The sequence below is a fragment of the Xyrauchen texanus genome, chromosome 6 (assembly GCF_025860055.1).
Source record: "Xyrauchen texanus isolate HMW12.3.18 chromosome 6, RBS_HiC_50CHRs, whole genome shotgun sequence".
Lineage (NCBI taxonomy): Eukaryota > Metazoa > Chordata > Actinopteri > Cypriniformes > Catostomidae > Xyrauchen > Xyrauchen texanus.
In genome coordinates this window covers 44,048,438-44,075,120 of record NC_068281.1, presented here as the reverse complement: position 1 = coordinate 44,075,120, position 26,683 = coordinate 44,048,438, and the positions used below count along the sequence as shown (strand labels likewise).

General features: G+C 40.0%; 1 protein-coding gene across 1 annotated transcript; it reads right to left on the bottom strand.

Moving 5' to 3' along the window:
- On the bottom strand, positions 1-26,071 carry LOC127644882 (uncharacterized). Its single transcript, XM_052128306.1, has 16 exons — positions 25,646-26,071; positions 23,100-23,179; positions 22,911-23,007; positions 22,725-22,817; positions 22,082-22,155; positions 20,667-20,876; positions 20,337-20,499; positions 16,958-17,902; positions 11,219-11,301; positions 10,603-10,812; positions 10,308-10,470; positions 10,111-10,203; positions 8,418-8,459; positions 3,657-3,724; positions 1,621-1,667; positions 1-1,355 (listed from the first exon to the last, which is right to left on the bottom strand). The coding sequence occupies exons 1-16, from the start codon at positions 25,728-25,730 to the stop codon at positions 1,310-1,312; spliced, it is 2,499 nt and encodes an 832-aa protein (XP_051984266.1). The 5' UTR covers positions 25,731-26,071; the 3' UTR covers positions 1-1,309.
- Positions 26,072-26,683: the final 612 nt, after the last annotated feature.

Below are 26,683 nucleotides of genomic sequence, written 5' to 3'. Positions count from 1 at the left end.
ACCTCATTCTTAAACCTAACCAATTATCAACAACATAAAACGTTACATAGACAGGTAAATTTAGTCACATAAATTTGATTTGCAATACACTATTTTGTAGATATTTTTAAGCACCCACCCCATGCCTAAACCTAACAAATTCTAAGCAATGTAACAAAAAGATCAAAGTAAAGTCACAATAATTTATATATATAAAAAAAGAAAGTATACAAAAGCACTATAATTGCATTACAAAACATGTGTTAGCTTTGTGTGAGCAACAGAGTGAAACTGAAGGCTTTATTCGCTGAATATCATCCCCTCTATGAAGGAAGTGACATCTAAAGACATCTAAAATACTGCTCATTCAAAATATAAATCCAAACTTGAGCTCGTCACAATTGGTCACAAGACACGTGAAAGCCAAATGCATTTTACACTGCTGATGTCAAACCTGTGTTATAATTCTGGTGTCAGAATATGTGTGGGATGTGTTACAGCAGACATCAGGTTATCGTTAAATAAAAACTTAATTTTAGGTCTGTTCTTCACACAAAGCGATAGTAAAACTAAAAACACACCCAGACGAAATAGGTCACTTGAACTAAAAGTAGAATAATGTGAAGATATTCATTCTAATAGTATTAGACTATTACTCATAACTTTGTGCACATTTCACAATTGTTTTGCAGACAAATTGAACCTAACATTGACATCTCAGTCTGTATACTATTCCTTAAAATCTGTCAGTCTGATTAAAATTTTTGTGAAATCCGACTACAGACATAGATAATGCGATTGTAACTTGGCTTTGTCCAGAATTTATACAGGTTAATCGTAATTGTGTCATTTTCAAGAACAAGTCATTTACGTAACACCATTCCAATAGGTATCAAACTTTTTAATATTTAACACACTTTATATTTTGATAATTCAAATGTCTATTTTTCTGTGGTTTTTAAATGGACGACTATTTATAAGAATGTGTCTTTTATCATGTGTATTTTCTGCTTCATTCATTCCCTGTATTGCGAAGCAAATACAGCAAAATAAATTATGAAATTGGTAATTTCCCTGGAAATATATTTTCCCTGTCAAAAGAGACTGATAAATAATTTCTGCATCAAGTTCCAAAACCAACAAATCATTGGTTCAAAAAAATCCAGTCCTTACTTTAAACCTTGCAATCATGTAAACAACTCCTACTTTGTTCCCAACAGTGAGTTTATTGTTACAAACTATGTTATGACAGTCAATGAAATGAAAAAGACACAAATTCACAGTTTTAAGTGTGTCTGTAAGTGTGTGTATGTGTAGCCTTAGTTATAAGTTACAGGTTGTCCTCTAACTCCCATGAGTCACTCCACTTTAGGCCGCTGGAAAAAAAGAGGGAAACATTCAACATTCAGATTTACACATACAATCAATATACATTTAATTAGGGTAACAATTTACAATGAGTTGCATAGCAATGCAAATATTGCATTCATGAAAATATAAAAGTATGCCGTGTTTATTGTAGGCCACAGACTGGATAAAAAAATGCAGACTACAGGTGAAAAAAGGATAATGTTAAAAAATGTATCTCATTAACTTTATAAGGGACATTATATGGAAAAAAAATTCAAATAATTCACTCACCAACCAGGGCAAGGAGCCCATCTAATCAGCACCTCACACTCACCGTCCTTGAAAATGAAATCAACATGTCACAAAATAATCCAGCTAAAAGAACATTCCTATCCTCTTTAGCTACAGCAACACAAGGCTTTGAGGGTGTGAAATCGTTTCAGACAACGCAATGGACAGGATATGATGTCATGCTCAAGGGCTTCTGGTTTGAATAAATCACAAGTAACTAATACTATAGTATTCCAATAGAAATGTGCTGCTTTGAAATATATATTATGTGTATTTAACCAAAAGGTCAGTATGTGACGTTTCCATCTTTTATTGGCCACATATCGTCTTGTCATCACAGGTCAGAGTTCATCAAACTTGAATCCTTTGTTTGGAATACTTTTTTAATTCTATTATTGTAGTTCATTACCTCATTCAAGACATATGAAGTCTTTGTACTTTTGTCAAATTTTCAAACACTTTTTTTTCTTCAGATTAAAGTTTGTACTGTTGTGATTTACCTCAGAGTTGGTTGGATTAGTATATCTCTTATAATGCTTTAATGAAGGAAGGATTTTTTTGAAATCTCTAAACCAAAAATGAATGGGAAATATGCCTCCAGAACCAAGATGGCTGAAAAAGTGCTGCGCTCTATTCTTGACGTTGACGTCTTTCATTCTGTCTCTCTTCATTTCTGTCCAATTTAATACCCAGACTGCCTAGCTATATGCGTAGACCAAAGATTTAAATGGATAGTTCACCCAAAAATGAAAATTCTCTCATCGTTTACTCACCCTCATGATATCCCAGGTGTGTATGACTTTCTTTAGCAGAACACATTTGAAGAAAAATATGTCAGCTCAGTAGGTCCTTAAAATGCAAGTCGATGGTGATCTGACTTTTGAAGCTCCAAAAAGAACAGACAGTCAGCAAAAGCGTAATCGATACGACTCCAGCGGTTAAATTAACGTTCTTCTAAAGCGGCACGATCACTTTTGCCGAGAAAAATATAAAAATTTAAGTACTTTTTTAACTCTAAATCATTGCTTCCAGTCAGCAGCAGCATGCGCGTGTGATGTACGTGAGACATGTGAGAACTGAGGCATGATCGGAAGAGCAGCGCTGTTTACAAATGAGTAGGAGGAACCCTGTACAGTAGCTTTGTAGGTTTTGGTTTACATCAGTATTTGAATCTGTTTCTTTACTCACAATGTTGTGTTTGTGTGCTTATGCTGGATGTTTCAACTGACTGGAGAATGTAAGATTAGGTTTATAACATGGCAAAACGAATACGTCACACGAGAGACTGCGTGAACTCAGCGCTCTCATGAAGCTTACTGGAAGAGATGGTTTATAGTTCAAAAGTACTTAAATATTGATAGATTTTTACTCCAAAAGCGACCATATCACTTTAGAAGACATCACATTTAACCACTTTGACATTTATGCTGACTGTCTGTGATATTTTACCTTCAAAAGTCGGATCACCATCCCCTTGAACTTCTGAGCTAAGATATTTTTCTATTTTTCTTCTAATGTGTTTTGGTGAAGTAAGAAAGTCATACACATCTGGGATATCATGAGGATGAGTAAATTATGAGAGAATTCCAATTTTTGGGTGAACTATCCCTTTAAAAGCAAACCTACTTTCATGCCATGGTGAAAGCTTTTATCAGGTCATGTATGCACTGTTTCAACTATAGACTCTTAAACTGAAAATCCTAACAGTTTCTACATTTAGTAGAAGAAAAAAAAACTTTTTAAAATAGCTTTCAAATAGAAATCACATTTGAAACAATAAGCAATATTTCCTTCCAAGTGTTTTTTTTTTTGAACTCATATCCAGGGTAGCACTGCACACATGTCTTCCTGACCTGAGACACCCAGTTCAGCTTTGCTAAAAACTAAAAAAGTCAGGTGTGCTTGAATTCATAAAATGTGTAGTGCTGTGGGTCTCCAGGAATGTAGCTCAGGACAACTATCACTATTCAACAATAGTCACCTTTATACTGTGGAATTCCTGATTATAACTGATTAATCTCAACTTTGTATTTTACCTGTCTTATTCTTTTTTCTAGAATTTCTTCATAGGGAAAGACATCCATTGCCGGATGCACCGTGCAATCTGCAAGATTGAGAAAAAGAAAAACATATTACCCACAACTAATTAACATCAGCTTATACCATTAGTTAGGAATAGGGAGACTGTTTTACATTTTTACATAATGACCTTAAGGTAGTAAACTTCTCTAGGTAGTAAACATGTACTGTATAAATTAGCTAATATAGTGTATAGTTCCCTATCTGTTAGTGAGAATTGGTGTGTGGGATTTGCATGCCACTCCTCCAGACATACAGGTATAAGAGAAGTGCCGTTGCAAACAAACACTCAGATTTCTTCTTCAGAGCCGAGCGGGCATATTCACAGAGCTGAATTCCTCCTGGTGTTCCATTCATCTCTCTCTCTGAAAGGCTGTTGGATCTCCGGCGCATTACAGCGGTTCTGATGATTTTGGTAACATTGCGGTCACGACTTTCTCTCGTAAGAGGGAAAGCCACTCTAGCGGCTCTCTGACTCGGTCCTCCTACCCACCGGTAGGAGGAGGGGTCGGTTAGCACTGGGTGCGATTTGGGGACTTCAATGGGAGCTTCTCTGCCGGGAAATTCCCATTCCCCAGCACGCTCGTTTGCCCCAGTGAATTCCACGATGTGACTGCCGGCTCATCTCAAACAAGCGTTCACAATGTCTCGCACCCCTGTCTGTTTGTTGCCCCGTCGTGAGGCCCTGCCCGCTGGTATGTCAGACACAATTTTTCCCCCTCATGTGGGGCTTGGGGGCATGGCTCGCACTCCCCAACCCCCGTGATGGCAGATCACAACTGTCCGACTCGGCTACGTGATTCAGTTCGCTAGGCGCCCCCCAGGTCCAGCGGCGTCCGCTTCACTAAGGTGAGAGGCGAGAACGCCAATGCTCTGTGTGCAGAGATCACCTCCCTCCAACAGAAGGATACGATAGTGCCTATCCCTCCAGCCAAGGTGAAGAAGGGGTCTTACAGCCCCTAATTCATCGTACTCAAAAAAGGCGGCGGGTTGCGATCAATCTTGGACCTGTGAGACTGAATCAGGCTTTGCACAGACTCCTGACGAAGATGCTGATGCAGAAACGCATCTTAGTGAGCGTCCGCCATAAAGGTTGGTTCATGGCGGTAGACCTGAAGGACGCATACTTCCATACCAGTACGAGGTCCTCCCCCTTGGTCTGTCCCTGTCACCTCGTGCCTTCACGAAGGTCGCAGAGACAGCCCTTGCCCCGTTAAGGGAAGTGGGCTTCCGCATTCTCAACTATCTCGACGACTGGCTACTTCTAGCTCACTCGTGGGACACGTTGTGTGCACACAGGGACCTGGTGCTTTGGCACCTCAGCCGGCTGTGGCTTTGGGTCAACTGGGAAAAGAGCAAGCTCCCCCCGGATCAGAGCATCTCTTTCTCAGTTTGGAGTTAGACTCAGTCTCAATGACAGCATGCCTCACTAACAAGCATGCGCAGCCAGTGCTGAACTGTCTGTATACACTCAGACAGAATGCAACGGTCCCACTGAAACCCTTTCATATGCTCCTGGGGCATATGGCGTCCTCAGCGACGATTACGCCACTCGAGTTGATGAATATGAGACCACCTCAGCACTGGCCTCAGACCCGAGTCGAGAGACCTAGCGACCCCTGGCCATATCTAGCATCCCTACGGGCAGGAGTTCCCCTAGGCAAGTTCTCCAGGCACGTCGTGGTTACAACAGATGCCTCCCAGTGTGGCGAGGGTGCCATGTGCAACGGGAACGCTGTTGCTGGCCCTTGGACCGGCACGCAACTGTGTTGGCACATCAACTACCTCGAGTTGACGCTGTACTACTTGCCCCGAGGAGGCTATTGCTGTTGATCCAGGGCAAGCATGTGTTGGTCCGGACAGACAGCACTCGTTGTATGTCACAACTCGCCTGTCGTCTCCTCCTCTGGCTCCGAGCCACTCACATCCCGGGCCACCTCAACAGCACAGCGGACGTGCTGTCGCAGCAGGTCACGCTCAGGGGAGTGTGGAGACTCCACCCTCAGGCAGTCCAGCTGATTTGGAGTCGATTCGGCCAAGCACAGGTAGTCCTGTTCGCTTCCCCAGAATCCTCCCACTGTCCGCTCTGGTACTCTCTGGCTGAGGCTCCCCTCGGCACAGATGCCCTGGCGCACAGCTGGCCCCTGGGGCTACGCAAGAGCGCGTTTCCCCCCAGTGAGCCTACTTGCACAGAAGTTGTGCAATGTCAGGGAGGACAAAGACCAGATCCTTCTAGTGGCCCCTCATTGGCCCCCTCATTGACTTGGTTCTTGGACCTCATGCTCCTCACAACAGCCCCCCCCACCCCCTCCGGCAAATTCCCCTGAGGAAGGACCTTCATCCTCAGGGACGGGGCACCATCTGGAACCCGTGACCAGACCTCTGGAATCTCCAAGCCTGGCCCTTGGATGGGATGCGGAAGACTTAAGTGGTAGACATGGTCACTCAGGCCTGTTGACCTGAAGTGGCGTCTGTTCGCTAAGTGGTGTTCTACCTGATGCGAAGACCCCCAGAGATGCGCAGTCGGATCAGTGCTTTATTTTCTGCAGGAGAGGTTAGAGGGATGGCTGTCCCCCTCCACCTTAAATGTGTGTAGCCGCTACATCAGCACATCACGATGCAGTAGAAGGTAAGTATTTCAGGATGCATGACTTGATCCTCGGGTTCCTGAGAGGTGCGAGGGGGTTAAAATACCATGCCAAGCATGTGCCGCCCCCTGCTGGCCTGCAAGCCTACTCTACCAGGGGTGTTGCAGCTACTTGGGCGTTGTCCCCGGGTGCCTCTATAGCAGACATCTGTAGAGCTGTGGGCTGGACAACACTTAATACCTTTGCAAGGTTCTATAACCTCAGGGTTGAGCCAGTTTCATCCCGTGTGTTATCAGGTGACACAAACAGGTAAGTTTGTGTCAGCTGGCCAGGTGTGCCACTTGCACATAGCACCTTTCCCCTCCCTTGAGATGAAAATGTGCGCTCATCTCTCAGCTGCGTTCGCAAAAAAGTGTGAACCCTGGACGTTCTTCCTCTTTAGTTCGTTAAGCCCTAGCCTTAGGCTCGCCGCCACCCCTGTATGTGCGTCACTTTGGCCCCCGTACTGTGGTAAGTGCTCTACATGTGCTGGTTGTCTCCTTAGGTAACCCCGTGTGATGTATATTCCACAAAATGGTTTCCTCGATGGTAAACCGCATCTTCCTTGGGCAGACGGCCCTCTGTCCTTAGTCACCGTGTTTGTAGTAACTCCTCCACTCCTTGGGTAGGACCTACCACGGTGCCTCCCGTGCTTCTGCTCCGACCCGGTAAGATCATGTGTTGTATTCCACTTAGAAGTCCCCACCCACTTCTCAGGGCCAGGTGTGGTCTCCGCGGTGTCCTCCTCTTTGGAGGGACACCCCTCAAGACCTTATATGGCCCCAGCTGAACAATTTGTTCCTTTTTCTTGGGCAGAATAATAGAGAGAAGGCTACGGCTGGGCCAGACAGTCCTTAAACTTCTGAGCAGTTAGCCGCTCCCCGGGGTGTAGGGGACCACTTCATGCCTGCCAGTGTGTTGGGGTAGTTATGCAATGGATTGCTGTGCTGGCTACGAGGCACACAGAGTTCTGCCCATCTCGCACCGCGAGTCTGCATAACCCGGTTCAGCTCTTGTGGCGTTTTCCATTGGGAACCCTAGTGTCAACTCATCGACACAACGTTGAGTGAGTGACAGATAGGGAACGTCTCAGTTACTGATGTAACCTCCATTCCCTGATGGAGGGAATGAGACGTTGTGTCCCTCTTGCCACAATACTGAACCTACCTCTGAAATGGTCGGGTTTTTGGCTCGGCTCCTCAGAGTGAAACCTGAGTGTGTGTTTGCAATGGCACGCCTTTTATACCCCTTTGTCCGGGGGAGTGGCATGCAAATCCCACACGCCAATACTCATTGGCCTTTTCTAAAAAATCAGAGATGACTGCGCTCCCAAGGATGACCCCTAGTGTCAACTCATCAACACAACGTATCGTTCCTTCCATCAGGGTATGCAGGTTACATCAGTAACCATGATGTTATGTGAAATGGATAGTTCACCACAAAATGCATAGGGGTGTGTACATTTTTTATTTGGGTGAACTATTGATTTCAAGGAAATATATTGAGAGCATATTGAGAGCAGGTTTGATACCAAATATTTGTCACGATTACTGGTAACTATGAGGAAAACAACAACAACCACCAGTAATTATATTTATTGGTGCTACCTTTAAAGGTGCTGTAAGTGATTTAAGCATTCTGAAGCTTTTTAGCCAAGCCCCTCATTCCAAAACCCTGCACTCTAAATTGAGTGAGTGAGTAACAGCAGCACTGTTTGTTCCTGTTGCAGTCAATTCAACATGGCACAATAGTGCCCTCAACTGACAAACATTATGAATTACAGCCTCAATAATCTGCTTTAAATACACCACTGTGAGTACAAGCAAAATTATTGATGAAAAGCATCAACCACTGACACATTTTTGTTTGCTGTTCAAAGTCTACAGCTGCAGCTTTAAGTGGTTCAAAATTCCAGCATTAAATTCTAGAGGTTATTTATTATAAAGCTTAGGTATTAAGTAATCGTTATTTCAAGTAAAACAGGCCCAAAGATTACAAGTCACTTTCAGTTAGACCATAATGGTATACTCACAGAATATATGGACACTTACTTAGACACAATACTTCTACACACACAAATACAAAAAGTACCTTTGTATGAAACAAGTTTTTCACTTTCCTCCTGTTGTGCATCTAGTTGAAGACATAAAAGAGTATTGTGTCAAAAACTTGTACAAATTTGTCACTAAAGCACATTGATTTCAAAAGCACAAAGACTACTTAAAGCTGTTGGTTTCATTTTACTTTTAACGAAAAAGAAAACTTTTGTCTTCATTTGTATTAAATGAACAAAAACTACAACAATCAAAACAATACCAGCAGTGAGCCAATCACTAAATCAAGGCTGGTAAAACAGCCATTTTAACCTTAGCAATGTGATCTCAGTGACTACCACAGTGGATGGTAAAGTCTTCGGATAGCATAGGGATGTTCACTTCTGAACGGAACGCACCCTCAATCAAAGCAACAGCGGAAGGTGCTTCATTCATACTGATTTTAAATGATTAACGTTACTAACGGTAACACAAATATTATTACAAAAATGTGGACGATGTTTTTCAGTGGCTGGAAGCTCCCTGGACACCTCTAACTAACGGAAATCAAAGTGTTTAGATCTATGAAAAAGCTACGGAAAATGGACACATGAAACGCTTCAGTGAAGCAAGAGTTTGATACGTGCAGTAATAACTGCTGTAACACACATCTTATCTCTGGTTGGTGAATAACATTTATGTACAATAATTACAGTTTGATAGGTTGAGGTCTAAAATTGACTACAGATCGTTTGAAGCTGCGGAACTATTACATTTAGTCATTTAGCAGACGCTTTTATCCTAATTAGGAATAGGAAATATTTGTGAACATCTGAACAACAATACAGTTTCATTGCCTCTCTCGAGTAGACGCTCAGTATTAGCAGCAAATCTGGATAAGTCACTTCAGGTTAATGTTTGATGTTATTTGAGGAAAATATGTTATCTCAGAGCCTTATATAAAGTATCTGTTGATGATACCGGAAGTGCTGCAGGAATAGTTGTGTTCTAATTCTTTGTTATTGTTAACATGCTTGAAATGGTCTATACTATGTGTCATTATCATGGCCCCTTTTTTTACCTAAAAAAACTTACTGTATAGTTGCTTTGTTTTTATTGCCTCTTACTAATGAAAATGTAATATTTCCACATTCATTAAAGGAATTTCCCATGTTCAATATAGTTATATCCAATTTTACAACTTCATTGCCATGATGACATAACAACTGATTTAAACAACTTAACAAGTTTTAAAGAAGAATTAATGTAAGTGCATTTATAAAATTATAAGTTTCACATTTCTGCCTTTAAACCCTCCAAAAATTGGCCCCATAGAAAGTCTCACTGTAACCAAGATTTTTGCTTTTATACGTTTAAAACTTTAAAATGTTTTTTAAAGAAAAGGAAGAATATGTTGAAATAAATTTTTGTGGTAATCAACACTGTGGCACAAAGGCTTTGGATTGAGCTTAACTTGTATTGAACCAGGAATATTCCTTTAAGATAAATAAACAAGATCAATTGATTATATGTTAATTGTCTCATATACCTGGATGTTGAAAATGACACAAAACATGGCACAACTGTAACTATATATACTTAATCAGGTAACTGTTCTGCTATTCTCCACTGCATATGAATATACAGTACAGTAGGTGTATATTGTGTCCAGGTAACACCACATACAAAAAAAAAGCCTCCTGTATCATAACATGTTTAAATTATGAGCTGTTTCTCTGAACATAACATACCTTTGGATATAATCAGATTGGGGAGTGTAGAGCAGAGAGACGAGGTGACGGGTTGCTGGACAGCCGGTAGCTCTGCGGTTCGTAACTGGGCGGCTAATAATAATGTACAGTGTCATATTTTTATAAATCAAAACAAGTAATTAGTCTCTCATTTGTGTTCTCTTAATTTGCAAATCAATTACAGCCTTTTGTCTTACCATTTATCAGCCCAACAAAAATCCGCCGTATGACAATCAGTGCCTCTTTACACTGTGGGAGGTCAAATGTGATGGGACACAGGCACTCTGCCACAGTCTTGGACCCTCTTTTCCTACCCAACAAGAAGAGAGGGTACATGCCAACCTGTTGCCACTTGTGAAGCTGAAAGACAGAGCGTCAAACAGGGTTTAAATATATTTATATTCAAGACAATTGGTCTAAGAAGTGGTGAAGCCCTTTCAAAATAAATGACAACATAAATTGACAATGCAAGTGACTTCTGTGATGTCTTACCAGGAGATTTGTTTCATCAAATAATTTACTTATTGACCCATTCTCTCGCTGAGTACTGGCCCACGTCGCATCATATTTTTTCATTTTGTTTTGAAGCTTTTGTTTCATAGGCTGTGCCACCCCACATGCCCTGCAAACCTTGGTAGCAACACCAAAGGACATGTTGCAGTTTATGCAGTTTTTCATGCTCACTTTGATCGAATCCATTTTCTAAAAGAGATGAAAAAAAAAAAGTGGACAAGTAGATTAATGTGTGGTGTAATTAAAAAAGTTGTCATTGACACTAACTGAGGCTGTGGACAGTGTTGCCTATCCATATTATCTAGACCCAGATCACAATGTTGACTGGGTAAAACAACATTAGCTAGCTAACAATTATCAAGATGTTATGATGATGATCAGTAATGGTAACATTATTAGCTACCCGTGTAACAACCCAATGGTCATGTCAGCATTAAAATATTGTGGAAATCCACAGTCCTTGAAATGATCTTGGAAATATTGACCAATTGATTTCATATAGCGATCTAGCTTTTAAGTAGATTTTGGCTGTGCAAGTAAAAATTAGAACTACTGGCTCGACAGTACAAGCAGAAAAGGTCTATATTGTTGAGACCTGTTCATCATCAGGTTTCCGACACTGACGTTTCTCCTCCTCTTCATTCAGCTCTTGATTTTCCTCTCTCACTTCCATTAGGTCTAAAACGAACAAAACATATTGTTATAAATCAATGCAAGAGGGACAAAATACCATGTTCTTCATAAAGAAAGCACAACAACCCATGTAATTTCTGAGACTTGACAAGAAACATTGCCAACATATTCTTTTATAGTTCTACCGAGCATCTTTGAGAGTGTATTCACTTCACATCATTTTCTGGTTTATTGGCTCTGCTAATAAACACAGATGTGCCAAAACAGTCAATGTACCCTATTATCGTGACCGTGCAAGGCACAGCGCAACAACGTGGACTTTGTCTTATCCCATTTTCGTGGGAGCACTAAATCTAAGCACAATTTTCATGCCAACGCAACGCGTAAGTGACCGTACGTGCAAAGAGTGGGTGTATTGCATATTAATGTAGTGGCGAAAAGTGCAATTTGCTATGATGTCTAAAATGCAAGTCTAAATTTGGCTAAAAGTATAAAATAATTTCCTGCATTTGCAGTTTGGGAATTCCACAAGCAGATTCTATTACGTTAAGCTCAACTGATAGCATTTGTGACATAACGTTGATCATTGAAAATGCACAGGTTGTATTGGCAGAGCACAGGAGTTAGCATTCTTGTCAGAGGACAAACGCATTTGGTAATTCTTCATCTGCTCTTCAACCAGGCAGTCAATGCTCAGCCACCAGTACAGTTCTCAAAGATGCTGTTTTGTACGCACACAATTCTTTGTTGGCCTTTGTGAGCCAGCTTCACTAAAGTATGCCACAGTTAGATATGAACAACGAGATGTGCACCTTTGAATACATAATCAATCTGCACACTCAGTTCGTCAAGTAGTTGAAGATATGGGCGCAGACTCACATCCACCACAGCCAAAGAGGAAGGCCAACTGGGAGTGATATGTACACCTAATGCACTCAGTTCAGAATGGGAAGCAAAAGCAGGAGACAGAAACTCAGGAGGAGGCAGAGCGGTCATAGCAAGGGACAAAAATGCAATAAGTTGGCATCAGAACAGTCCTCATCAGGACCAGGCAGACGGGAGACAGTCGGCAGTGTTCTGTGACCCAGGCTGGTAAACAACATTACAAATATAGCACATCAGTTGCATTGCCAAGCTTGCAATGGGGCAGACCTTTTGGAGATGGGGCATGAGTTTAATTTAATTACACGCCATAAGGCCAAGAATATGCAGTGTTGTTTTACTGAAATGTGATTTAGATTTGTGTATTATCCCAGAGAATAACATTTGGCAGTCCCTATAAAATGGTTGTCAGCATTTTCTGGAATGCTGAGGGCACTGAGGCCAACCCATATGGTACCCGGTAGAATCTAAATAGGACCTCATGAGTCATGAAGGCAGTAAGATTGTGGCTCTCTTCGTGTGTTTGGAGCTTAAAAGCAGCACTCTTCATTCTCTTCTCGTAACATTCTCTTAACTGTTCCTCGATGTGGATAGCTGTTTGTAATAACACCCTTGTTGGGCACTCACAAACCTACACACTTAAGTATGCATCCTGAATTTTCTGCACAACAACAACTGAGGAGACCTCTGGTGAGGCCACCCTCTCGATGATGTCTAATGATAGTCCCATGATACGGCACCCCTGGAGCAGATAGGGTCAACGGCCTTGCTCAAGGGCCCAACATTGGCATCTTGGCAGTATAGGGGCCTTCTGGTCAGTAACCCAGAGCCTTAATCGCTGAGCCACCATTGCCACATTAGGAAGGTGTTTTATAGATCCACAGCCCTAACATGCACAGGCCGAAGTAGATGGTGAAACAAAAGTTTCTGAAGATGTTTTTAAAGAACCTGGCGAGGTTGCTGGGGACAGAACGATTGCCAGAAATTGACTTTGCGTGCTCACCAGCAACTTCTGTTTGATTGGCAAAGGTAATGGCCAAAAGGTAAATTAGTATCTAGCAGCAAACTTGAATGAATCCGGTATCTGGTCACGTTCTCTACCAGCTGATCACACAGCATTTCGTCAAGTCGCATGTAGTTGCTAAGTCGGCAGCAATATAAAGTGCTATTGTTCCCCAGGGTGCATAAACATGTGTCTTGAAAGTGTGGCACTCAGCCACTAACTGTCGAGGAGCAAAGTGTGATATCATTGCTGATATTGTAGCCTAGATTGCCTTTTCTTGGTTTGGTAAGGAATAAAATAATCAATGGACTTCGGTCCCCACGCAATGAAGAAGCAGTCACACCAGCCATCTTCCAGTCATAAGTACCTCATCACTTATTTGTTTTGTTGAAGTAATGTAGAGCCTAAAGAAAGGAACTTTAAGAATGGAATAATTGAGGATGCACCCTAGGTGTGCATTATTTTTCAATAATTCAATGGGCCGGAGTCAATGATCCCGCTTATATCACGGTTAACACACCTTAACCCTTGTGCAACCTTCAGGAAATTTTTCTCTTTTTCATTTTAGTTCCTATGAATACTACAACTATAATACACTGTGCAAACAAAATATTTACACACAGGACCTTTTGGACAAAAATGTCCCCATTGAAAACCATTAAAACTGCAATATTTGAAGATATTATGCTTTCATTCCGTAGCTCTGGCTTCAAAATTTCAAATATTTATATTTTCCACCAGATGGCACTATTTTTCTCATGTTTAGCCTATGGAGCAAATACATGCTTTTTTCCTATTTTCTGTTTGCTTTCTAATAGAGCACTGCAGGCCAATTGAATAAATGATACAGCTAAAACATTTCGACACTGATATTTTTGTCCTCTTAAGGACCTCTGTGTAATGTTTTTTTATTGACGCATAAGGGTTAAGACATCTTTCAGAATTTTCTCAAGACATTTTCTGGTTTTCGCCCATAAAATGCTCTTGTTAGTGAAACATCTTTCTTTCGCCAGAGATTCAGCATCTTGTTTTGATACAGCCCCTGCCTGTGTTGCTAGTTCAAAAAAACGTACTTTAGAACTGAGACTTGCGCTGCTTTACTGAAGCTTTTACTAGAGTAGCAAGATGTGTGTGTGTGTGTGAGTGAGCGAGAGAGAGAGAGAGAGATAAACTCAGAAACTGAGAGAGATCACGTGTGGGATTACCTTTGTTTGCTGCAGATCTTGTCAGAAGTAACATCACTTCAAATCACCAAGATGTACGTTTAAGCATACTTCTCAGCAGCAGCGTGAAAATGTAACGATTCTTGTATATAGCTTTTCTGTTGTAAACCTTAACAACTCTTTACAACCCTACTGAGATGCAGATGTATGCTGACAAAAAGGCTCTGCCACTTGTGAGTATGTGTGCGCATATATATGTGTGTGTGCCCATGTGTGTGAGTGTGGGTTAGAGCAAAAGTGGGGAGGGGGAGGGTGATATTTCAGATATTTCAGATAATATAAAACTGCTATATTAATCAAGTCACTGGAGTGTGTTTATGTCTCTATGTGTGTGTTTGTGTGTGTATGTCAGTGTGAGTGTGGGTGAGACAAGAGTGACAGAGAGAAAGAGGGAGCGCTTTGACAGAAATGTAAGTCAATTTAGGAAATTATAGACACTGATTGTAATTCTTGTCCAATTTACTTTGTATTTTGTCTTTGTTTTATATGGTTATTTTGCTGTGGTAGCCTGTATGGCTCTTATCTATGGTGAAGTGATATGGAACCATTACAGTTGAAGTCAGAAGTTTACATACACCTTAGCCAAATACATTTTTAAAAAAAAATCACAATTCCTGAAAATAATAGAAAACATTCCCTCCCTTAGGACAGTTAGGATCCTTCATTTTAAGAATGCAAAATGTCACATAGAGATAATTATTTATTTCAGCTTTTATTCCTTTCATAACATTCCCAGTGGGTCAGAAGTTTACATACACTTTGTTAGTATTTGGCAGCATTGACTTAATTTTTTTTTATCTTGGGTCAAATATTTTGGGAGGCCTTTCAAAAGCTTCTCACAATAAGTTGCTGGAATTTTGGCCCATTCCTCCAGACAGAACTGGTGTAACTGAGTCAGGTTTGTAGGCCTCCTTGCTCTTTTTCAGTTCTGCCCACACATTTTCATCGGACATTAGATTGAGGTCAGAGCTTTGTGATAGCCACTCCAATACCTTGAATTTGTTGTTCTTAAGCCATTTTGCCACAACATTGGAGGTATTCTTGGGGTCATTGTCCATTTGGAAGACCCATTTGTAACCAAGCTTTAACTTCCTGGCTGATATCTTGAGATGTTGCTTCAATATACACATAATTTCCTTCCTCGTAATGCCATCTATTTTGTGAAGTGCACCAGTCCCTCCTGCAGCAAAGCACACCCAAAACATGATGCTGCCACCCCCATGCTTTAAGGTTGGGATGGTGTTCTCCGGTTTGCAAGCCTCACCCTTTTTCCACCACACATAACAATGGTCATTATGGCCAAACAGTGAAATTTTTATTTCATCAGCCCAGAGGACATTTCTCCAAAAAGTAAGATCTTTGTACCCATTTGCACTTGCAAACTGTAGTCTGGCTTTTTTATGGTCGTTTTGGAGCAGTGGCTCCTTCCTTGCTGAGCAGGCTTTCAGGTTATGTTGATATAGGACTCGTTTTACTGTGGATATAGATACTTGTCTACATGTTTCCTCCAGCATCTTCACAAGGTCCTTAGCTGTTGTTCTGGGATTGATTTGCACTTTTTGTACCAAACTATGTTCATCTCTAAGAGACAGAATGCATCTCCTTCCTGAGCAGAATGATGGCTGCATGGTCCCATTGTGTTTATACTTGCGTACTATTGCTTGCACAGATGGACATGGTACCTTCAGGCATTTGGAAATTGCTTCCAAGGATGAACTAGATTTGTGGAGGTCCACAATTTTCTTTCTGAGATCTTGGCTGATTTCTTATGATTTTCCCAAGATGTCAAGCAAAGAGCCACTGAGTTAGAAGTTAGGCCTTAAAATACACCCATAGGTACACCTCCAATTCAGTACCCCTCTTATCAGAAGCTAATTGGCTATTTGTCTAAACGTTTGACATAATTTTCTGGAATTTTCCGAGCTGCTTAATGGTACAGTTAACTTAGTGTATGTAAACTTCTGACCCACTGGAATTGTGAGATAGTCAATTTAAAGAGAAACAATATGTCAGTAAACAAGTTGATGTCCTATACGAATTCCCAAAACATCATTTGCTAATATTAAATCTGTGGAGTGGTTAAAAAATGAACCTAAGTGTATGTAAACTTCTGACTTCAAAGACCTGGACCTACTTCATAGCCGTACGTTTACTAAAAAATAATTGCACACATTATCAACCAATCAGAAGCATTCAACAGACCCGTGGTATAATAACTAAGATAGATCAGAATAAGTAGTAAAAAACATACAAACGTACTGGCTGTTCAAACTCAAAACACAATTTTTTATTAAATACTGTTAAAGTTTAGCAATAAGCAAAATAATATTCACACACTTTACACACCTGTATACTCACAATTTTAATTCTATACTATTTAATACAGAACCTCAGAAGTTACAGTAGTGTCTCCATAAGTTCTGCACATTCATTCACAAATATTTTTCACACACTTTAGATACATGTATACTCTCTATTCCAATTCTGTTCTCTATTTTCTGTAGGTGTGTATTGTGTCCAGGTAACATAATGGTAAAAAACAAGCATACTTTATCATAAAATTACATGTTATTTTATTCTGAACATAACATACCTTTGTAGGGAGTCACAGTGGGGAGTGTAGAGCAGAGAGACTGGTCCACTGGTGGCTGGGTTGTAGACTGGGCGACTAGTGGCTGAGCAGAAGACTGGGCCACTGGCGGCTGGGCTGAAGACATGGTCACTGGTGGCTGTGCCAGAGACTGGCCGACTAGTGGCTGGGCAGAAGACTGGGCCACTGGTGGCTGGGCAGAAGACTGGGACACTGGTGGCTGGGCAGAAGACTGGGCCACTGGTGGCTGGGCTGAAGACTTGGTCACTGATGGCTGTGCCGGAGACTGGGCGACTAGTGGCTGGGCAGAAGGCTGGGCCACTCGTGGCTGAGCCGAAAACTGGACAATGGGTGGCTGGGCAGAGGACAGGGTCACTGGTGGCTGGGCCAAAGACTGGGCGACAGGTGGCATGGCAGAAGTCTTGGTCACTCGTGGCTGAGCTGAATACTGGGCGACAAGTGGCTTGGCAGAAGACTGGATCACTGGGGGCTGGGCCAAAGACTTAAAAACAGGTCGCTGGGCAGATGACTGGGTCACTCGTGGCTGAGTCCAAAACTTGGCAACGGGTGGCTGGGCAGAAGACTGAGTCACACGTGGCTTAGCCAAAAATTGGGCAATGGGTGAATGGGCAGAAGAATGTGTCACTGGTGGTTGGGCCAAAGAATGGGCGACAGGTAGCTTGACAGAAGACTGGGTCACTGGTTTCTGGGCTATAGGCTTAGCGATGGGTGACTGGGCTGCCAGTGGCTGGGCAGAATACTGGGTCAGTTGTGGCTGGGCTAAAGACTTAGTGACTTGTGGCTGGGCAGCCGGTTGCTGGGCAGAATACTGGGTCACTGGTGGCTGTACCGAAGACTGAGTGACTGGTGGCTGTACCGAAGACTCAGTGACTGATGGCTGGGCAGTTGGTGGCTGGGCAACTGGTGACAGGGTCGGTGAGTGGGCCGCTAGTAATGATTAGTAAATAATGTAAGTGTGATATTATAATATCACCAAAAACAGGTAATCAGTCTCTCATTTGTGTTTTCTTAAAGGGGTCATGACACGAGGAATACAATTTTCTTTTGACATACACGAGGTCATTGTACAATAAAAAACATACTGAAAGTTTCATAACTTAAAACTTCCTCCTTAATGAGTAAGTTCACCCAAAAATTAAAATTCTCTAATGATTTACTTGCCTTTAAGCAATGTGTAGGATTTTCCATCTTCAACAGAACAACTGAAGATTTTGATGAGCAGATTTCAGCTCAGTTTTTCCAGACAATGCATGTCATCAGGCTTCTGGCTGTCTGATGATCCAAAAGGCACATTTAGGCAGCATAAAAGCAATTCACACGACTCCAGTCAATCAATTAATGTCTTCTGTAGCAAACTGGTAGGTTGTTGAAAGAAACAAATCAATAATTAAAATGTTAATTATTGATTTAATCAAATAATTAACTAACACTCACGTGACGTTAGTTTCTCTGTTGTATAGAATTTGTCATTCCGCTTCACTGATGTGTTTCAATTTTTTTAAGTTAATAAAGTTTTAATTATCAATTGATTTTTTTCACAAACCTAACAATTTGGTCCAGAAGTCAATAACTGATCAACTGAAGTTGTAAGAATTACATTTATGCTGCATAAATATGCCTTTCGGACCATCAAACAGCCAGCAGCCTAATGGCACCCATTTACAGTACATGCATTGTATGGACAAACTGAGCTGAAACCTGCTTATATAATCTCATCTTTGGTTCTGCTGAAGAAGGTAAGAAGGTACATATCTGGGATGGCTTAAAGGTAAGTAAATCATGACAGAATTTTTATTTTTGGGTGAACTAACCCTTTAATAGAAAAAGAGCATTTATTTAAACCAGGCTGTTGAAACATCCCTTTTGGAATTTGTGGAACTTGTGAAATCACAAGGACTAAATATATCTGCATATGACTGCCTCTTCAGCAAGACATCAGTGCCTTTTTTTGGTCATTACACCCAGCCATTGGTGCTCACTGCTCAGTCTGTAACAGTTGAAGATTCGTCCAAAGGAGACTTACACAGGACACCTTCATGTGCCTATCTGGATTTAAATATTTTTCTACACTAGATGACCGGCTTTGACCATCATCATGCATGTCAAGTAAGATCTCTTAAAAGGAGCACCCCATTATGTTACATTCAGCTGTGCTGTTTCTTGCTGTTTTGAAGGCGTCCTGGACCATTTTTATACCCATCTGTGCTATCTTTGTTGGTCTTTTGTAAACATGCACTACAGGAACGTCTTTAACCATATCAATGCATTTCTGGCAACGTGTGCCGCATTTTAAGACAGGTACAAGGGCAAATTTAAAAGATGAGTCTCATTCTGCTGCTGCCACTGGGAGAAACACATGCAGTCCTGTGTGTAAACAAGCACAGAAGATGTGAGATGTTCTCCTGTGAAGACCAGAATCTTTGCTTTGGCCTGTTGAAACCGGTTTAAGCACCAAACATCACCATGGACTGTAATACGTTTGCATAATCAGAACATTTCTATGTGGATTGTATGATTTTGGCTCATACCAGAGTGACAAGTCACAATATGATTTAAGCTTTGCAAAGGAACTGAAAGATGCAGCAGTTAAACTCTACCAGACCAGCGAGTTAACCGTTTTATTCACGAATGTTTCAAATGTCATGACAGTTTGATAGTTGCTGTGCTTGAGTTAACATTTTGATACATTCAGATGACGTGTTGAGTGTATGTTATGCGTTAACCCTGAAATGTAGATTTATAAATTATAATGTAAAGTTTGTTCATTTTCTTTCAAATGAGTTTCAAATATGGCTGTATTTGAGGGACTGCATGGTTAGCCAATCATAACAGTGGGCGCTTCCACTGAAGTTTTAAAGGGCCAGAGAGCTGAAAACTGTGCGTTCCGGACAGATGGCCAGAGACAGGGTGGAATATTATTGTATATTAATTAAGTAATTATTTAACTTTACTGACATATAAGTGGACCTCAGGGAACATAATAAAATAAAAAAAATAGTATGTTATGACCCCTTTAAGGTGCAGTCACATTTACCTTTGTATGTTGAAATTCTGCAGGCGAAATATACAGTCATCTCAATGGGAATCCACGCAATCGTAAATTTCGATGGACTTCGCAAATTTTGTATGAAGTTCAAGTTTGGTGAATTCTGACATGTTGAACAATAGAAAGTTGCTTGGTTTGGCATTGAGGCAGTTCTTCATACACAACTATACTGAATATTCACAATAGATATACTTTTAACGGCAAGCTTTCACGTTCCCTCAACATCCGCCCACACCTTCTTCTCTGGAATTTCGCCATGCTAAGGTAAATGTGACAGCATTTCAAATACAGACCAATTATTTCTATTTGTCTCACCATTTATCAGCCCAACAAAAATCTGCCGTATAGTGTGCTGTGCCTCCTTACACTGGGGATGGTTAAAAGTGATGGGACACAGGCACTCTGCCACAGTCTTGGACCCTCTTTTCCTACCCAACAAGAACAGAGGGTACATGCCAACCTGTTGCCACTTGTGAAGCTGAAAGACAGAGTTGCAAAAGACTTTTACATTTCATGGCTGCTCAGATTTGTTTCATAATATTGAAGAATTAATCAATGCTACAATAATTCAAGAAAATTGGTGGTGAAGCCCTTTCATAATAAATGACACCACCAATTGGGGAGGTAACTTCTGTGATGTCTTACCAGCAGATTTGTTTCATCAAATAATTTACTTATTGACCGGTTCTCTCGCTGAGTACTGGCCCACGTCGCATCATATTTTTTAATTTTGTTTTGAAGCTTTTGTTTCATAGGCTGTGCCACCCCACATGCCCTGCAAACCTTGGTGGCAACACCAAAGGACATGTTGCAGTTTATGCAGTTTTTCATGCTCACTTTGATCGAATCCATTTTCTAAAAGAGATGAAAGAGAAAAGATGAAATTAGTTGAATGAGAGGTGTAGTGTTATTACCAAATGCTGTCATTGACACTAACTGAGGCTGTGGACAGTGATGCCTATCCATATTATCTAGACCCAGATCAGAATGTTGACTGGGTAATATAACAAATTTGCAATTTAATATTACATTTACGTTTATAATTATGTTCCATTTTTGTTAATACCGTTATGTGAATGTGTGGTGGATGCTGGGTCTTGAGTTTTTGCCTCTTAATTACTTGACATAAGGCCAAAATTGGTGTAAAAAACGTGGGATGTTCCGACTATTACGGAGCAACTGGCAACCCAAGCTAGACCCCGATCAGAATGTTGGTTAGGTAAGATAACTTTCGTTAGCTAACCATTATCAAGATCGTGTGATGATCAGCTATGTTAACATTACTGTGGCATGGGGGGCGTGGTTGTGTGTCGGTCTGCGGGAGAGAGAGAGAGCGGTAAGGCTTGTCACCTGGTTTGTAATTACCTCTAACACCTGTGTCTTGTTATAGTGATACGGAGAGAGACATTTAAGGGACGCCAAGTGTCGAGAGCAAGAGAGAGAGTGTCCCGAAAGCCTCCACCGGCTTTTCTCCGTTTGAACTACTGTATGGGCGCCGGCCACGGGGCGTGCTCAACGTCATACGGGAAGCTTGGGAGGAAGGACCTTCGGATAGCAAAAACCAAATTCAATACGTTCTTGACCTTCGAGCAAAACTCCACACTTTCTGGACACTCTCTCTCTCGCTCTCGACACTTGGCGTCCCTTAAATGTCTCTCTCCGTATCACTATAACAAGACACAGGTGTTAGAGGTAATTACAAACCAGGTGACAAGCCTTACCACTCTCTCTCTCCCGCAGACTGCCACACGACCACGCCCCCCATGCCACAATTACATTTGCATTTTTGAATTGAGCTATTTCTATCTTTTCAATTAAAATGCCATTCTCTTTGAAATCAGAGGTTTATGCTCAGCTTTTAACATCAAAACCTAAACAGTTATGTACATTTGCACAATCTTGACAAGTCTGTATAACTCTGGTAAAGGTTAAACGTGACATCCAACGTGAAATCGATGAAATGGGCAAATATCTACGAGTTGATCATTTTTTTCTTAAGCTGCTAGAACATGCATGCAAACACATTCAGTGTGAAAAGAACAAATATTTTCTGTTGAGACCTGTTCGTCATCAGGTTTCTGGCGTTTCTCCTCTTCATTCAGTTCTTGACTTTCCTCTTTCACTTTCATCAGCTCTAAAATGAGCATACAAAATTGTCAAGAATCAATTCAAGAGGGAAAAAATACCACCTACCTCACAGAAGTTTTAAAAATTTGCTATTCGCAGTCAACCATGTTTAACTTATTAAATGAATATATTCCTCTTTGTATGCAACTCTTGAAGATTACAGACACTATAGTGAGATTAAGATTGTCGGATTAGAATATTTCTGTTTGTTATAAGACGTATTTCAGCCTAAATTTAATGCACTTGCATACTGCACCACAAGTGAAGACACTTAACAGCCATGTGTGCTTAATATGATCAGCAATTGCCTTCTATTCTCTATAGTCAGCAAGATTGCAGACATGCAAGCTTTTATATAAAACAGACACAATTGATATTTCTTATGGGGACACTGGTGATTAAATAGTCTTTTGGAAGGAGCGACAATTCTTGTGTGTTCCTGACATATTGCATTAAGAGAAATAATTAATATTTTACTACAAGTTATTCAGGGAAAAACGTTCATTCAATTTTTAAACAAATTTGAAATGCCCATTTATGCTCTTTTATGTTTATGTAACTATTTGGTAGTCCTACCATGTCCTGGCACACTTTTACTTTCATGCAACATCTCCTGACATGGGAATTCATCCTCTGATCCACAGGAGGAGGTGGGTCTGGGGTTTGGATCTACAATAAATAATCAGAAAATAACACAAGGACATACTAAAAAACAAAACAAAATAGACAGACTTAAGGTAAAATAAAATACAATTAACCTACTTTTTGTCTTCCTCTTAAATTGTGCCACAATATTGCCTTTTTCATCTCTCTCTCTCCAAAACACAGCGGTTGCTTGACTTCTTCTCTTTTTGATTTTCTGTGTGAAAGAACAGCACAAAACTGTTGCTTTATCATGCACAGAGGTATGCAGTCCAATGACAGATGACATATTGTAGTAGTGCACAACACCTTTGGTTGCTGGGCCTCGAACTCTTCTGCCAGATCTTGTCCGTCCATCAACAGTGTGTCCAGATATTCATCCGCCATAGCTTTACAACACACACATGAGCAACGATTATCCCATTACAATATTTGACTAGTAATTAGCTACATTACTATGCTAAATGTATGATGTTTCATATTTGAAATTGTTATCCCAGGGTCACTCTTAACTGGTTTCAAAGTGGGTGAAAAACAGATCAATATTGAAGTTCTTTTTAAATATAAATTCTCCTCCCTGCCCAGTATTGGGTGATATGCAAAAAGAATATGAATTGTATTGTGTGTACTGACAGAGCTGAAATATTCTTTTAAAGATATTTGTTTGTGTTCAGCAGGTTAGGGTGAATAAATAATGAGAGATTTATCATTTTTGGGAGACCTATCCCTTTAAAGTCTAAATATATATATATTTTCTCACATTTTAGTACAACAGTAAAGTCATCAAAACTATGGAATAAAATAAATGGAACTATGGGAATTAAGTTGTGACTAAACAAAATCAATCAAAACTGTTATATTTTAGCATATTCAGAGTAGTCATCCTTTGACTAGAATTTGCAGTGATTTACTCTTGACATTTTCTCAACCAACTTCTTGAGGTTTCACCCTGGGATGCTTTATAAACAACATTGATGGAGTTCCCATCTATGTTGGGCACTTATTGGCTGCTTTTCTTTATTATTTGGTCCAAGTCATCCATTTCAAAAACTGTTTTTAATTACATTTTAGTTTTATAATGAAATAAAAGAATAGGTGGCACAATTATATTTTTGTCCACAAAAGTAATTTCAAACATTTAAGCATACGCCTTCAGATCAAAAGATTTTTAAGATCATGAGAAACATTTCAGTCAAGTGTTTCAAAACTTTTGACAGGTAGTGTACATATACACACTGGCAGCCAAAAGTTTGGAATAATGTACAGATTTTGCTGTTTTGGAAAGAAATTTGAACTTTTATTCACCAAAGTGTCATTCAGCTGATCACAATGTATAGTCATGAAATGTGCAGCAATGACAGCTTTGCAAATCCTTGGCATTCCAGCTGTCATTTTTTCCAGATACTCCACACTTCCTGTAGCACTTGCCATAGATGTGGCTGTCTTGTCGGGCACTTCTCAAGCACCTTACAGTCTCGCTAATTCCACAAAATCTCAATGGGGTTAAGATCCATAACACTCTTTTCCAATTATCTGTTGTCCAATATCTGTGTTTCTTTGCCCACTCTAACCTTTTCTTTTTGTTTTTCTGTTTCAAAAGTGTCTTTTTCTTTGCAATTCTTCCCAGAAGTCCTCCTGAGTCTTCTCTTTACTGTTGTACATGAAACTGGTGTTGAGCGGGTAGAATTCAATGAAGCTGTCAGCGGAGGACATACAAGTCCATTTCTCAAACTAGAGACTCTGATGTACTTATCCTCTTGTTTAGTTGCACATCTGGTCTTCCACATCTCTTTCTGTCCTTGTTAGAGCCAGTTGTCCTTTGTCTTTGAAGACTGTAGTGTACACCTTTGTATGAAATCTTCAGTTTTTTGGCTATTTCAAGCTCTATATACTATAGTCTTCATACCTCAAAACAATGATTGACTGATGAGTTTCTAGAGAAAGCTATTTCTTTTTTGCCATTTTTGACCTAATATTGACCTTAAGACATGCCAGTCTATTGCATACATATACTTTGTTATCAGTTGAATGACACTTTGGTAAAGTATCGGAATTAGAAGTGCACAGTGACGATTTGTTTTATTTTTCTTAAATCACAAAAGCAATGAAACAAATGTTGTTTTAATCTAATAAATATTTGCAACATAATTGCAAATCTTCTCATGAGACAAAGATAAAATAAAAGAGAGGACCCATTTAGACCCTCAAAAACTGTATGAAGTTTGTCAAATCATTAAAATATCAAAACACTTTGTTAATGTCATATGGAGTAACCATGAGATAACTTTCTTGACTCAAATAGTCGAGATATATGTTAAAAAAAAAAAAAAAAAAATTATATATATATATATATAATTTTTTTTATTATTATTTTTTAAATGTTCGTAAACTCTCGTGTATTAAATGTGCAAGGAAAGTATTTTATAAGCTTTACTAGATGGTTACAATGCAATACATTTTTGGTCACACCGTCACATCAGTGTAAAAAATACTTTGTGTTTCTACAATTTCATTTAGTTCAACTCTTCTCAGTAGATTCAATGCAAACTGGTTAAAAGACCAAACCCAGAGGAGCGTAAGAAAGTGACGGGCTGAATTAGGTCATTATTTGGGTCACGGGACAACTCCCACGTCCTCGAATGAAATATGCATGTATTTTATATTACGCACCCGCACACTTAAATAACGTCTTTTATTATCGGCCGAGATGTGCGTTTTTCATTAAATGCAGTCGGACAGTCCGCGAACACGTAACCCACCGAAAGCATCTCTTGGCGAGCCTTTTTTGGTGCACTAATCCTAAAGATTCGGTTCACTTGGATGAATCAAAAGCCCAAAAATGTATTGACACCAACCTCTTTTTCTCTCAGCTTCTTCACTTTTTATTCTGCATGGTTGTGTAATACTGACGTCTTCACTTTCCTCTTTAATAAACTCCATCTTTACAATAGCTTATCACGGAGATCTCAGCGGTTTCAAATGGACATTCTCCTCTTTATCCGTGAACTCTTCTTGTCACATTTAAGATGTTGGGAATAATCAATGGAATGCAAAAGAAATGCAAAGTAAATCACTCTGTTGTTCATGTGTGGATGCGATTTACGCACAGAAAATACACTTAAAATGCTGCGCCGTCAACTATCGCCACATCACATTTGACATTACCATATAATTTTTTTTATAATAATCTACATTAATAATTTCACATTAGTAACGCAAGATGATTTCAGTTTAATATACGGCGTACAAAAACAACAACACAAAAAATTACTTATGGCGCAGCTCTTATGACGTTAAAACAACGGCGCTCTTCGTATCTTCATAATAAAAGTCATTTAAACACGCTGTTTTAAATAAGATAAAAATGCAGAGGATGTAATAATAACTATATATATATATATATATATATATATATATATATATATATATATATATATATATATATAAGCTGTCAGGAGATTTGTCAGTGCAAAGCTTTCCTTAAAGTCCTCTAGCTCTATATAATGACAAAAATAGAAACAATACATATTTATATTTCCAGCTTAGTGTTTACATTTAAATAACATGGAACTATTTTAAACCCTGATAGTACAGGTACATCACCAAGCAGTCCTTTGGATGTGTTTACACAAGACGTGTATTTTTAGGTTGTTTGCTCATCTGCAATAAGTTTCCTCTAAGATTTCAATAAGACAATCAGCAGATGTCTTTGAGATGTTATGATTAAGAATGTTTGTAAATCTGATCTTTTTAAGATGTTTAGCAGATGTTAATTAGAATGTTACACTTTCCAGATTAAACACTCTTAAACAGACGTCTCGGATATGTAAGTGTACTGTCTGGGAAAGTATTATGTACTGATGAGTGGGCTTGGACTGCTTCACCTGTAAACG